Source organism: Stegodyphus dumicola, chromosome 10 (genome assembly GCF_044657685.1).
Source record: "Stegodyphus dumicola isolate Sdum_Otavi_A_Nest chromosome 10, ASM4465768v1".
NCBI classification, from domain to species: domain Eukaryota; kingdom Metazoa; phylum Arthropoda; class Arachnida; order Araneae; family Eresidae; genus Stegodyphus; species Stegodyphus dumicola.
In genome coordinates this window covers 181,639,154-181,655,345 of record NC_140777.1, presented here as the reverse complement: position 1 = coordinate 181,655,345, position 16,192 = coordinate 181,639,154, and the positions used below count along the sequence as shown (strand labels likewise).

Sequence of the window (16,192 nt, the reverse complement as noted above, 5' to 3'; positions counted from 1 at the left end):
AGTTATTTCTGCTGTGCGAATCTATCACTTAATCTAAACTAAACGTTTATCAAACATTACTCCAGGGTTACTTCTTCACTGTCGGCGTCAGACAATCAGACTGCGTACAAAATACACATTTAAAATCAAAACTTTATCGTGTCCCGGCGTGGTAAAAAAAGGGAATGTATAATCAACAGGTTAATTACTTCTCGGCAACAATATCTAATGTTTAAGCTTACCAGCCTAGGTGTATTACAGCTACCAAAATCAAATTCTCTCAAACACTATCCTCAGCTAATCACTGTAAAATGCTTAACAACCTCGCACAAGAAGTTTTATTTATTATTATTTCACGTGCTTCACCTCGCAATAGGCACTACAGGTCAATCATGTCATCCTGATCGTTGCACCAGCAACCTTTTTTGGTTGTTTATCTCTTCAGCCTTATTATTAATAAACATATTTAAAATTAGTGTATTACTTTTGTTGTGTGCTGCAACTTACTATGTTTTGGCTATGTTAGTACAAACGTAGCGAAATGAGTTAGTTAGTTTAGAAATATTTATACAAGGTGTGCCGTAAATGTTGCGACATACTTCTAGGAAAGGTAGGCACATAATAAGGATTAAGAATTGCATGCCCGGAAATGTCAGGGATAAGTGGTAGCAGAGGTAGAAAATGGGAAAGGAAACAAGAGAGTGATTAATTTTGAATATTTATTGGACATGAATACAAGTGGTGTTTCGACAGCTTGGATGTTACAAAAGATGCTCAAAGTTTGCACCATCAGACGCCAAACATGCCTGACACCGACGGACCATTCATTGCAGGACATGTTCAAACACACGGGAAGTTTCTTTGATTGTAGCAGCTGCGCAGGCGAGTCTTGCCACGAGATTCATTTCAGACACAACAGGATCGTGATACACGACACTTTTGATGGCTTCCCACAAAAATAAATCAAGAATCGATAAATCCGGTTCGCGTGTGGGTCAGGGAACTGTTCCACCACGCCCAATCCGTCGATGCGGGAATAAACTGTTCAGATGGCTACGAACATCCAGTCCAAAATGAGTCCACTTCTTAATGTACCGTAGTCATACAAATTTTGATGCAGACGTGCAAACTGTGGTATAATTGATGTCTGTCGCAGAAAAATTCTCGATAAATGTGTGCAGCGGTTCGTCCATTATTACCCTCAGCTATTTCATACACTAAGTGCATGTCTGCAAACTCTCCTTTCCCATAGCGTTCCATGCTCTTCGTATGGTGCCTAACGCTCGAATGAAACAATCCTTCTCGCTTTCCACTAGCACTCTCCTGTAGAGCACCCCCTGGCGGCGTACAGTTACGTTTCTGAGCATGGGTTCCTATGCAAATCTTAATCCTTATGATGTGCCCTAGAAGTTTGTCGCAACATTTATGGTACACCCTGTATATATACATGAATAGAGGCTTGCTGCCTTTACATTTTGTCAAGTGCCTAGACCTGGTTATCTGCTATGATTGTTTCTCTTAGAATAGACGTACTCTATGATGGTTCTGGCGCCCCGCTGTCTGTAGTAATCTTAAAGAAGGTCTTTGAGGTTATCTGATCCCTGGAGCTGAGGAAGGGATGATCCATGGAGGTAAGAACGCTTACTTCCTACCTCCATGGGTGGCTCTGATGAGAGAAGTGAGTGGATAGCCGAAGATGTAATGCGAGACGTATGCTGAAGAAGCTGAGGCACCGCAGGCGCATTTTACATTTTGATGGCAGAACCTACTGAGGTAGGCGAGAAATTTCCCGTGATTTGTGAAAGCTTGTTGTAGATAGGAGTCTGTTTTGAGTCTCTTAGGATTCTAGAAGGGAATAGGAAACGCTCAGTCTCTGAAAATTACTGCCTATCTATGAACATACTAGAGCTAATTCTCATGATCGGGACATACTATACTCGGCAAGGCACGAGTTGAGGTTGATTTAACTAGCTTTAAAGTCTATTTTGGGTGCATTTATTATGCATAGCTTTCTGGTCCGAGCGAATGTATGTGACATGAATCAAAGGGAGGATATGAAAATGTTTAAGCTTAACTGTTTGTAAAACTTATAAGTATCACAGCTTTTCGTTCTAGTAAAAAAAAAATATATATATATAGTATATATATATATATATATATATATTCCAGCTAATGAGAATCGCCGAAATGTAAAAATATTTTGGAAACTTATAATTTGTCTTACCCAGTGATATTCCAACTGCCATTGCCGATACATGAGTGTTTCTGGGTGCCAACAAGTTTGTAACCCTTCAGACAAGAGTAGGTGGCTTCACTTAATCCGGGTTTTTTCTCCACTATCACCCTCCCGTTTTCAATATCGGGAGGCGGTTCACAACTCATTTCTTCGCAGTACGGTGGTTCACTCCATTTGCCGTCTGTTCCGCATGTAACACCTATGTTTTAAAAGAAAAAAAGTCATATTACTTTTGTTTTTGTACTTGAAGTGTGCAAATTCTTGCTAATAAAATCTATAATATAAACCTCCAATGCTGCTTTTTAATATAGCTTTCTTAAATACTACATTTTGAAGAAAATAAAAAACAAATGCAGGTTTAAAAATTATAAATTATGATTTTCCTCTGCATTCATCTGCAGTTCTGCCTTTTTAACTCTTGAATAGTAAAGAAGTCATTACTACCCTTTTGTACAGGAAAGAATTCAATCTTATTTCATGATGATGAGGTACTACTAATCGGTACAGGTCAGTTCGACGCCAACGGTTCGACGCGTGGTCAATTCGACACGAGGTCGTTTCGACGTGGGGTCAGTTCGACACCATACTTTTTTTGCTTTTATTTGACGCCATACTTTTCGTATTTTTATTTATTTTTAAAATAAGTTTGCATCATCATTCAAATAAATTTGGTGTCATCATCATTTGGTGTTTCACACCCCACATTATGGGAATTCATAGATGGTCTCCGGCGTGTTCAAAAATCAATTGATCAATGTTATGAACAATTTGTACGTGAAGATGAACCGTCGCACAAGCGGAATAGGTATCTGCGAGCTGATATGAGAATCAAAATAATAGTTGAAGATTTTGAAAATCGAGAAATAATGGAATACCTGAAAGATGTGGAGCATAACTTTGCAATGGATTAGTATAGTAACAGTTCTACGATGTAATCTTATTTATCTCTAATCTTATTTATGTGTAATCTTATTTATCTGTAATTATATTTGTCTGCAATATAATAATAACTACTTTGTAACCATACGTTTATTTACCATTTGTGTATTTTGCCTTTTTGATGCCGTTTTGTGAAATAAATAAATTAAAAAAAACTCTCCCTCGTGTTCCGGGGCCTTGACGTTGGCGAGGGGGCTTCTTACTAATCTGGGACACAAACAAAAATCTAGAACACTTTCACACATATATTTATTTCAAATATGCATGCAAACAATCGCTAATTCAGTAAATAAAAATTAGTCATATTACTTATTTATATTACTTCATATTTATTCCAAAAATAAATAAAAATACGAAAAAAATATGGCGTCGAACTGCCCCTGCGTCGAAACGTACGGCGTCGAACTGCCCCGGCGTCGAAACGTTGGCGTCGAACTGTCAGCGTCGAAACGACCTGCTTCGCTACTCATAGTAGTAGCACTAGTACTATTAGTACTTCTGTCTGGATTTTAAGTTTTACTAAAGTTTATTTTATTTTAAAACATTACTGCCCCCTCTTATTTTTCTCTTCCGGCCAGAATAAACGTGGTTAGTTTTAGTATGCAAATTGAACTTGCAAACTGTTAAGTTGTGGCTTTTAGCCAAGAAATTAAAGTAAGCTCACTGTTCTACTCAAGACAACCACATGTTTGCCACACAAAATTAGAAGAAATAGTAGTCCTGATACTGCTGGTACTGATAGTACTGCTAGGGCTTCTATTAATGAGTGCTACTAGTACTACTATTATTGCTAGTACTACTGTAAGGACTTTATTCTAACCAATTATTTTTAGTTTTCTTTCCCTTCCGATTTCAGTTTCCTGCCGGAATGTAAATTTGTAAAGACGTAGTTGCTAATCTAAACGTGTTCCAGAAGCAGCATTTAAGCTGCGTTTCAAGATATCGTAAGATAGTAGCGGAGTTTAGTAAACAGTTTCGCGTTTATGTTGCGTGTTTGAAATTAGTTTTCTAATCGGCGTTAGACACCTCCCAGTTTATACAGGGCTTAAATTGCTCCGGTAATTCTTAGTTTTTTGGGGATAATTCATAATTCTAGCCGCAGCCCTAAATAAGGATTCATTTCTTTTATGTAACTGAACAACAACTTCAGTAGAAATTTGAACTTGAAAATTTTTTTAGTAATAAAATTATATTAAAAAATCGCTTATTAAATTTTAATTTTGCATTTCTTGCATTATAATTTTAATTATTTATTTACTTTAACCATTAATTATTTAATTATTTTAATAATGAGTTATTAATCCAGAGGGGCTTTGTTCCTGAGGGACTATTGTTTTCGTTTTGCGATTTTGCGTCGGATCATCCGTTTCACTTTTCAAACTGTTGCCACCAAATATTATTGTCCTGTATTATATTTGAAGAAATTGAATAATGAAGAATCTGCATGTATGTTTCTCGCATTACGATCAAACAACTGCACCTAGAGCCATCCGATTTCGAATGACGTAATCCTACTGCGAATATGGGCATATGGAAGCCCAAATTTGAAATTTGTTTTATGATTGATTTCATATTTTGTAATACTTTAACAAATTTTGATGAACAAACTCGAGGATTTCAAAGCGAGCCATGGCAACGTTGTACAGAAAAAACATTTGTATCTCCAGCGCGCGAGACTGCGTATCGGAAATTCTAAAGATATGCTCAATCTAAATTTATTTTGCGATATTGCTCTTGAACTGAATTTTATGGTTTAAGTGCGAAGAACATGATATTTAATAAATAAAGGTAACACACAAAACGTTAAAAAACACGCCTCTTTGGACGTAATTTAAAATTATTATTATTATTATTATTATTATTTTCTTTAAACACAATCTTTACTCTCATCTTTAATCTATCTCTTATAAATAAAGGTTACACACAAAATGTTAAAAAAAAAAAAAAAAAAAAAAAAAAAAAAAAAAAAAAAAAAAACCGCCGCTTCGGACGTAATTTAAAATCTGAAACCTTTCAGAATTTTTGTAAAAATGTTATAAATATTAATGATTTTATTAGTCATTTTATTTATTTATTCTTGTGTCTCTTTCGTGAAGGCCTTCTATAGGCGGTTCCGGTGCTTCTAATTTTAGAAATTAAGTCCTGAGTTCATACTGATATTTCTCGGATCGGCTTTGCTGTATGCAGCCGATTTAGCGTGTAGCTAAGGAGCCAGCCGTTAGCCCTCTTAATTCAATGTGAATTTTACATTCTTATTTGCTGTTAATTTAGTTTGCCACAAGTGGTGAATTGTGAACACCAAGTGCATGCATCTCTTTAATTTAGTTTAAATAAAAAGGTTATTTAAAAACCTTCTCCTGCAGTATTTATTCTTCAAAGATATAAACTTCGTCTTCTACGTAGAGTCCAAGTTGTATGCTACCAAAAAGAACACGGAGACTCTATAAGTGGCACTCGCTGCATCACCAGGATTTGGGTGATTGGGTTTGGTTTGGTTTGGTTTATTAGATTACGGCAAAGCACTCGAGGGCTATCTGCCTTAAGGGAGGGATGCCTTCGTGGAGGACTTTCTAAGGGAAACTGGCTCGTAATACGTTACACATGGGGAAAACCACGAAAACACCCATGCAGCCAGCCCGTTCGCGGGATTCGAACCTCGGACCGAACTACCAGGGTTCAGCGACATTACCGCTCGGCCGCTGGTGGGCTGGGCGATTAGGTAACCTAATCCCCACTACCTCCTCCTCCTGTCTTATCCTTTTAGCACCTCTTCTTCCTATCTTGATCATTCATTCACCATTTTTTTTCTCATATATGACCATCGCTGTTCCCGAGGAAATATGGAAAAACTTCGCAAATAATAGCAGAGGTAATACGCAGAATTTTTGGATCAAGAAGTGTGGAAAAATAAATTCTCAAATATAAATTAATTCAAAAATGTTCTTTTGAAAACATGGCAAAATTTATCGTCAGATCTAACCAAAACGTTAGTAGAATCAACGGCAAGAAAACTACAGGCTGCTATAAACAACAATGGATATTTTACGAAATATTAATTTTTTATTTTAGTATTGATTTCATTGAATTTTCAGTTATAATTATTTAACTCAAAAACGTTTTTCAACTTGAATATTTGCATAGCTTGATATTGTATGTTATAGGTGACAACAAACACTCTAATAGTACGAAAATTATAATAGTATAAAAATTAAACTTTATAATAATATTTTAATAGTATTTATTACATAATAATAATCCTTATTGATCCAAATATCATACAAAATTGCGACATCTACCTTGGTTGTCTAAAATTTAATAGGACCAATAAAGATCAAACAGTAATAGACTATCTGTATATTAATACACATAATCTTAAAGAAATTAGACCTTTTTGATAGAAGAAGAGAATTTAATTTTCATACTATTAAAATTGTAAATCGGAACTCCATCATATAAGATAAAAAATATCAAAGCAAAACTTCTAAATTTAATTCACTATAACCTCTTTTATTTTTTATTTCATTTGGGAACTTCATCTATCTGTCCTAAAAATAGCGTCATTCAAATTAATCATGCGATCTTACGTAAAGGTTAATGCAGATGCCTGTTGACCAATCACCAAATTGCAAACCAAAACTTTTCTCTTCGCGTCCTTCCATCTTGCATAACTACGCACTTAGCTTTGCTCTGTACTGCACTAACATGTAATTTCGCTGGCTTGCTTTCTATCTCAACAATATCAAAAATGTAAATCTTCTGTGGAAAGGCACGACTGGAGTGTCAAGTGATTGTGGCCACAAATATCAATTGCAAATAAAAATGGAATTAAAATCGCCTCGACTGCCAAGTTCTTTAGATACTACGCAATCAAAATTCATCTTCAATATGGATCTAAGCACATATCGACACTGCTCCGGCTCTTTCCTTTCCTTATGCATCTTATTATTATATATATATGTAATAATAAAATTCCATAGTCAAAAATACACTTAAAATTCTAACTGTATGTTCTTTTCATTTTTAATGGCGACGGTCTCTTATTTGAAAGTACGCGGAATTAAATCCACAGCCCCGTAGTCAAGTTGTTTTTCCCGCCTTTTCTACACGTACAGTTATAGAATGTTCTGGAGATATTTAAAGCAAACTGGAATGGCTGACGAGGCTGACGTCATTTCTTGGAAGCTTCGCCTTTCCAGAGGCTATAAAAGGACTCGCAAAGGAATATCGGGGTCTTTTCTTTAATGTAACGATGCAGTAACTTCCTAGAAAAAGTTATTAGTAGTTCATTTTTATTTACTCCAGATATCTGATTTTTTGTAATTGCTATTTTCTCCTGAATAATAATAAATGGATCCTGTTTTTTAAACTTATCGTCTGATACTTTTGAGCTACGACTACATCTATGATTCTTCATCAATCTATTTATTCCGGAAAAAAGCTGGTACATCACACACACACACACACACACACACATATATATATATAATATATACACAAGTATAATATGTGCACATCTTGAATATATACGTATATAATTGAAGTTAGAATTAAGTAAGATTAGATAATTACATAAAAATATTACATGTGTCATATATACACTTACATAACTGTCAACTCTCCCAGTTTTCCACCCTATCTCTCGGTTTTCCGATAAATCGCCGAATTTCTCGGTTTTTAGTTTCAGCTTTTATTAAGGAAAATGTTTTCAGGCAATAAACAGAAAACTGTTTGCAGCAAAAAGCATTTGTTTTCCAGTAAATTTTATTCGTATTACATTATATTGACTTTTATATTATTAGCCCAAAAGGGTTATTATTTCGTTATATTATTTTCGTTTTGGCATTTTGCGTTGATTCACTATAAATGTCCGATTCACTTTTCAAACTGTTGCCACCCAATATTGTCGCCCTGTATTATATTTGAAGAAATTAAATAATCAAGAATCTTTATTAAATGTATGTATATTTCTCGCATTGGATCAAACAACGGTATACCTAGAGCCATCCAATTTTGAATACCATACGTCTCCACCCGAATATGGGCATCTGGAAGCCCAAATTTGGAATTTGGGTTAATATCTATTTCCTTTTTTGTAAACTTTTAACGAATTTTTGATTAACAAACTCAACGGTTTAAAAGCGAGCAATAGTAAATTCTACGGGGGGGGGGGACAACCTTTTCATCTCCAGCGCTCGGAACTGTGTATCGGAAATTCTAAAGATATGCTCAATTTAAAATTATTTTGCGACGTTGCTGTTGAATTGAATTTTATGGTTTAAGTGCGAAGAACATGATATTTAATAAATATAGGTAGCACACAAAACGTTGAAAAAAGCCCCTTTGGACGTAATTTAAAATCGGAAACCTTCCAGATTTTTTTTTTTTTTTTTTTTTTAAATTTAAATTTATCTGAGTTGTCTGAATCTACTGTACACATTTGTAGATTTTTATATCAAGATTCAACCTGTATTTAATCAGTTAATATTCGTATTTATTTTACTTCTTTATATGGTATGTTATTAAGTTTATCCAGATAAATATTAGGCTCATTAATTAATTAACTATAAGTATTTGTTTAGGTTTACTAACCGATTTAGAAAGGCGATAGTCCTTGAAGGAAGGCTTTGAAGAGTAGAATCGGAGCATGTTCTGTCTGCGGAATGCCACGGTTGCTAATTGATTCTGTTGAGAACAGTATCTGCGGCGTTGCGCTATTCTCCTTAACTCGAGACTCCAAATTAATACGGAGTCTCGTCTTGTGAGACCTAAGTGAGTTATCATCATTTCTTGTAAAGTACCACAAAGACTGAGAAAGGTGTCAAAGTCCTTTTTATTTAACTCAGATAAATGTTTAACAGAAGGCACTGCTCTTGCTCACGGAACAGATAGTATTTATGGCTTAAATAAAAACTCTGGTGTGTACATCACATGACTTCCTTGTTACGGAATATTAAATTATGCGCATTTTTCCTGCATTTCATTTAAATTATTCCCTCGAATTTCATTAGAGATAGATTTCTCATTCAATTAATTCAGTTCTCACTTCGCGATAAGGCAAAAATACATAGAAACTCAAAACATTTTCATTAAAAATTGAAAGATATAGAAAAACATATAACACCAAAGACAGTAAAAACAATTTAAAAAAATTTTACAATTAAAATTAGAGTTTCTGAGCAAAAACAAGCAATTCGGCAACAGGCAAGAAGGCAGATTTTTCGGAGCACAAAAATAAAAGTTATCTTTTGGTCCTAGTCGGCAAAAACACCGAACAGAGACTTAATTCATTATTTTTTTAAGTTACAAATGTAAACAAATACGGCTGCTATGGTAAAAACATTAGGCTTATTCGCAATTAAAAAACTTTCAAATTGTTGATAAATTTACAACTATTGCATGCAGATTAACTAAAGGCAACTTTAACCGAAACATAATAACAACATAACTCAATCATTTTTAAAGCAAAAACGCACAACATACTAACATAAACATATATATATGTGATGTACCAGCTTTTGTCCGGAATAAATAGATTGGTGAAGAATCATACATGTAGTCGTAGCTTAAATTATCAGACGATAAGTTTAAAAATTGGTTTTTATTATTGGTCCATAAAAATGACTGATGGTCCATAAAAATGTCCATAAAAATACTGACCATTTATTATTCGTCAGGAGAAATAGCAGTTACAAAAATTCATATCTCCGGAGTAAATAAAAAAGAATTACTAATAACTTTTTGTATGAAGTTTACTGCATCGTTACATTAAAGAAAAGCTCCCGATATTCCTTTGCGAGTCCCTTTATAGCCTCTGGAAAGGCGGAGCTTCCAAGAAATGACGTCAGCCTCGTCAGCCAATCCAGTTCGCTTTAAATATTTCCAGAACATTCTATAACTGTACGTGTAGAAAAGGCGGGAAAAACAACTTGACTACGGGGCTGTGGATTTAATTCCACGTACTTTCAAATAAGAGACCGTCGCCATTAAAAATGAAAAAGCATATACAGTTAGAAATTTAAGTGTAATTTTGACTATGGAAATTTATTATTACATATATATATATATATATAAAACTGAGCTAACGGAGTCGAGTAACAGAGTAGTATATATATATATATATATATATTTACATACTTTCTGTAAGGCCGATTGCAACCAAAAAGGGAGGTGCACAATTACATGTTATAGCAGTCCTATATACAAAATTGTAACGTGCTGAGGCTACTCGTTTTTGAAGATGTGGGACACATACAAAAGTACGTACAGATGCCACGAAAAAAATCTTTTTAAAGTCCATTTCAAATCCATTTTATAATTCGTTTTGGGAAAAAGAGTTCTGTATTCTGCCCTTACGTACAGATGTCACGCAAAAAACATCGTTAAATTGCCTTCGATAGCGGTCCAAATGAAAATCTTCCAGTTTCTCGCAAAAAATACGGCTTTTTTTTAGATTTCAAGTTTGGCAGTTATCCACATATGTATCAAAGATTTTTAAAATTAATGTAAAGAATCACATTAAATATTTCTTAACTACGAATTTTGGAAAATTAGTTTTTTAACTTGATAATCTTAATAACTCAATTCTTAGAAGTTAATTATTAAAAAATACCATAAGCATCTCATTAGAATAATTTAAATTATTACCATAATTTTACCATAACTTTAAAGTAACTAATAGTAGAATATTTTATAATTATGGCATGACCGTAACTGTACTGACTGTTGATAAGAAAGGGAAAATACTTTTAGTTCCGAATTTTATAAAATAAAATTAATATTCAGTGAAATTATATTACCAGCGCAAACTAATAAATTTTATTTCCTTAAACTTCATTTGATTTTACCTTTAAAACACATGGACCTTTAAAGTACACTGCGCAGGAGAAAAAAAGGACAATTCTATATTTCCTGTTCTAGATTGACGATATTCAACTTGCGTTTTTTATGTCTCGAAAGCGCGACTTGAAACATGTATTAGATTTATATATAGCATTGGTCTAATACAGGTATTTTGACACAAAAGCGGAATTTTACTGAAATCACATAACGATTTTTTTCCATATTTCAATTCTACGGCTCTCGATTCTTCCAAATTTCCATTCTACGACTCGAATAATGCCAAACTGCCAAGTTTCGTAAAATTCGCACGAGTAGTTTTTAAAAATTAGCTCTGAACATTTTAGCTCCTTAATGTTAATTGAATTTGGTATATATTTATTAATCTCTCTTTTTTTATTAAACTTACTTGATTCTTCCTTTCACATTTCGAAATTTAGGTTCATTCCAAATAAAATTCGCCTATTTTTTATGATTTATTTTTAATATTTGTATTTTTAAATAATTCTTATAAATTTTTCGAAAAACATTTTGAATTATAGCCTATAAAAGTTTTGCCATCATCGTAAAGTAGATGTATTTCTAAGCATACCTGCAAAAAATTAGAAATTTTTGTTCAAAATTTCCTAAGACATGCGTGAATTTACATTTCGGCGCGTTTTGCAATTTAGCGTATTTATTATAAGCGATAATAACGAAAATGAGGTTTACACGCACTTTGTTAAAATTATCTGAAAGTATGAACTATAACTTTTTTTTGGTTCGTGGACAATGAGGAAAAAGGAAAGGAAAATAGGTTGCTATAAATTAAGAAGTATGCCAAATGAATTATTCTTGGCGCAAACTGAAAAAAATTACCAAGATAAATTTTTAATTTCTCACCAAAATTACATAATTTAATATCTAGACATAATTTGGGACGTAGAATCGAAATATGGGGGGAAAAAAACTGGTATGTTATTTAAAAAAAAGTCCGATTTTGTGTCAAAAAACCTGTGTTAGAACAAAGCTATATATAAATCTAATATATATCCTAAGTTGCGCTTTCGAAGCATGGAAAATGCAATTTGAATTTCGTCAATTGGCCTAGTAGAACGGGAGATACAGAAGAGTGCCATTCTTTTTAGCGCAGTGTACTAAGCTATTAACATAATTTATAGTGATATTAATAATAATGCAATGTGAATAATAAATTTCTTGTTTTAAAATTCAGAATAAAAATGTTGCAGTTTTACTATTATACTGTTTGAATAAGAATGATAAAAATTGAAAAATATTTCACAAAGAAATTACTAAACAAATCTGCAGATTACATACAAGTACTTACTTACTGCTCCTCTTAGATGATAGCCATAATCACAAGAATAAGTAACTTTTCCACCGAGTTTCCAACCACCTTCCGTAACTATTTCTGAATTGTTGACAGCTGGCGGAGCACCACAATCAACAGGTTTACACTTAGTTCTCTGTTGAAGCCATTGGCCATTTGAATCACATACCACAGTTTGGTTTCCTTCTAAAATATAACCCTCATCGCATGAATAATCAATAGTTTGCCCCACTACATAAGGCCCAACTGGTATATGTGAATTTGGAATAATGTTAGGTGTGTCACAGAGAAATCGTCTGCACTTAGGGGCTGGTTTGGACCATTTTTTATTGGATAAACATACAACAGATTCTGGCCCATCAATTTTGTACTTGGAATTGCATTTGAATTCCAGTTTTGATCCATAGGTATAATTCGAACCAATTGTTCGACCATGTTTTGGATTTTTGATACTTGGGCATACAATTACTTGACAGACAGGTGGATCTGTACTCCAGGTCTGGTCTGGTAAACAAGTGCTGTTAGGAGATCCAACTATCTCATAGCCTTCACTGCAACTGAAATGAACTGTACTATCTACTACAAGGGCTCTGAAAAGAACAGTTCCGTGAGCAGGAGATACTGGACGTGGACATGGCAATGGCATACATTTAGGAACGGCCTCACTCCATGTTTTGTCAGCTAAACATTGCAGTTCTGAACTACCTTCAAGCTGATATCCAAAATCACAGATATATTTCACAGTCGAACCAAAAGTGTAATTGGATCCTTCAATGTGACCATGTTCTATTTCTGGTGGAAGTATGCAAGATACTATTTTGCATCTAGGGATACTAAGACTCCAGCTTTCATTGACTAAGCACGATCGTGTCATCGATCCTTCTAGCTCATACCCATCATTACAGTGGTATGTTGCTGTGCTACCAACAATCAAACCTTCAGATTTAACCCATCCATTTTCGGGAGCTGGAGGTGTATTGCATTCTCTTATTATACAATGTGGTTCTTCACCGCTCCATCTACCCGACAGCTCACATACTCTCACTGGTTCACCAATTAATTTATACCCTAACAAACATTCGTATGTAACTGAGGCTCCATACCTTAAAGAACTCCATTTGGCATAACCATGAGGTATTGTTTGGATTACTGGACAGACAATTGGCTGGCATGTTGGTAGTTCATTCGACCATGTAGCATTGGCTTGACATTGTCTTGTAGAAGGCCCTTTCAACTTGTATCCAACCTCACATGTATAACTTACTTTAGACATATAAATATATGAAGAAACAACCATATCCCCCATAACTAAATTTTCTGGTGCACTGCAAGAAACAGGTTTACATTCTGGAACTTTATTTGACCATGTACCATTTTCCTGACAAACACGAGTGGCTTCACCAACCAATTTATATCCGTTTGTGCATCTATATATTACTTCATCGCCCCAGTGAAATATGTTAGATCGAGATGCTTCAAGCATTGTTTTGCCATCGACTGTAATATCTCCTCGTTGCCCAATTACCGGCCATACTTGCACTTCTCTGCCTGTCGATCCTTGTGAAAAACTATGCACTAATACCTCGCCATGGACCAAAGGATCTGGCAAACGGCAAGATATCTGTTCACAAACAGGTGGATCGGAACTCCAAGTGCGATTTTCTGTGCAAGTTAAAACAGCTGCTCCATGCATTTCATATCCTCTTTCACACGCATACGAGACAGTTTTGCCAAATTCATAAACATTGCCCAAATATTTCCCATTAGTGATATTCCTGGGTGCTTCACAAACAACAGGTTTGCATAATGGTGGATTGCTACTCCATGTATTATCATTTTGACACTTGCGTTCCGCTGTTCCAACAAGTATGTAACCTTTACTACAAGAATATATAATAATTGCACCATTACTAAAATCTGACGATGATATAAAACCATTATCGATATGTTTTGGAGGTGGGCATAGAGTTCCTTGACAAGTAGGGAATGGTCCAGACCATTTGCCGTTGTCTTTACATACTAATGTGCTCTCACCTATCAATTTCCAACCTAAATTGCAAGTAATATGAATAGAACTATTGTAAGAATAATTTTTTCCATCTATATATCCAAATTTAATGAATGGAGGCTTAGGACATTGGATTATTTGGCAAACTGGTTGAAGGCCTATCCATTTTCCTTGTGCACTGCATACAGTACGGAGTGTTTGGTATTCCAGGTGAAACCCTTTATTGCATGCATATTCCAACTGCGTTCCAACAGTAAAATTCTGAAACACAAGAAAAAATTAAAATCCTTTAAAAAGTTATTATATGTATAATTTTATAAACATTCCATATGAGTAGAATTATTCGAAATGAGACAGTCATATGTTATCAAACAGACTAATTCAGAAAGTTTAATTTTTTAAATTGAAACAACCTTTCATAGTTCAGTGTGAAACATTTAAATTCAATAATAAAATATAATGCTGTTTTTTTAAGATTGTCCTTAACTCGTCATAAAGTCTATCGCAAGTAAATATTTTATTCTACTCTTTCATTGAAATTTTACTTTCTGAAACATAACTTAAATTTATTCCGGTACTCTTTAAACATGGATTTATTTTTCAGCGATAAAAATAACAAAAAAATTTGTAAAAATAACATAATATATTTTGTGGACTTATAAGGTATTTCTCACGCCTTCTTAGCATGCCTTCGTGGTGTAGTGGTCAGCACGCTCGGCGCGTATTCAAGGGATACGTGGTTCGAGTCCCGGTGAGGGCATTGCACATTTTTCACGTCTCCTGCTTCCAAAAAAATTCCTAATGTCTCTACAGTGGGGCCCGAACAAAAAACAGGTGGTAGATGATGATTCTCCACCACCAAGATTTGGCAATTGGGTCCCCTAATCCCCAGTCGCCCTTTTAAAGATGGAGTATATAAGGTATTTCTCCCGACTTCTTAGAATGCTTTAGTGATGCAGTGGTCAGCACGCTCGGCGCGTATTCGTGTATTTAATATATTTTTCAAAGTGAGGGCACTCGTATTTTTATTTGCCAAGTTGCCAAGTTGTAATTCCGGATAGTTGCAAAAATAGCTTAAGGAGAACCAGATTCATGGGATGCTAAAATTTATCCAGTTTTGAAGAAACCTTTTTGTTGCTAAGTTGGCGTTATTTAGAGGTTTGTCGCTCTAAAGGTGAAATTTTGGATATTTCTAGAAAAAGCAGTTTTGGAATTCTAGAAGCAGTGTTCTAATAATACAGTCCCATGATGTTCTGGCAACAGGGTCTGCGAGAAACCATCAGTTAGTTCAACCTATTTGCAGACTGAAGTACCGTTGAGTTCATTATTAGCTCAGTGATTGTAGCTTTCATGCTATCAGCAATTTAGAAGTTCTACTAGGTGTTTTCAATTTTGAAGTTGTAGATTTTTGACGCTAATGGTTTGCAAATTTTAGGACCAAATTAGTCATATTCATTCCCATGTTAAGGAGAATGGCAGCTCCTTGGGCTATGCTTCAGCGAATCTCCCATTGTAAACACTGCTGGAAATTTATTTAGAACTGCGGCGACCACACAGAGATGAGACCCAGCAAACTCAGCAATTTTGCTGGGTGCTTCTATCTTTGAACTTGTGAATTTTGAACAATAGTGATCCTTCAGCTTCTTAGGACTGAAACAGTAATATTCATTCCTGTGTTAACTCTTTGAAGACCAAAGCGCCAGAGACGGCCTTTCATTCAAACGACCACGACCGACCGAAAAGGCGATTTTGTTTTCTTCCCTCCCCCTAAGGTATGCAGTAACAGATTTAGTTTCCCCAAATGTATTCTATCAGTTTATTGCAGACAGCTCGTCCTAAAAGGATTTATTTGTAGTTCCTTATC

The 16,192-nt window shown here is 34.7% G+C and overlaps 1 protein-coding gene across 1 annotated transcript in view; it reads right to left on the bottom strand.

The window, feature by feature from the left end:
- LOC118191546 (sushi, von Willebrand factor type A, EGF and pentraxin domain-containing protein 1-like) overlaps nucleotides 1–16,192 on the bottom strand; it is a 287,106-nt gene that overhangs the window by 29,537 nt on the left and 241,377 nt on the right. The window contains exons 34-35 of the mRNA XM_085825956.1: nucleotides 12,318–14,589; nucleotides 2,204–2,414 (exon numbers count right to left, since the gene is read on the bottom strand). Of these exons, the coding sequence (XP_085682082.1) occupies nucleotides 2,204–2,414; nucleotides 12,318–14,589 (2,483 nt within the window). The remainder of the gene's footprint in view (nucleotides 1–2,203; nucleotides 2,415–12,317; nucleotides 14,590–16,192) is intronic.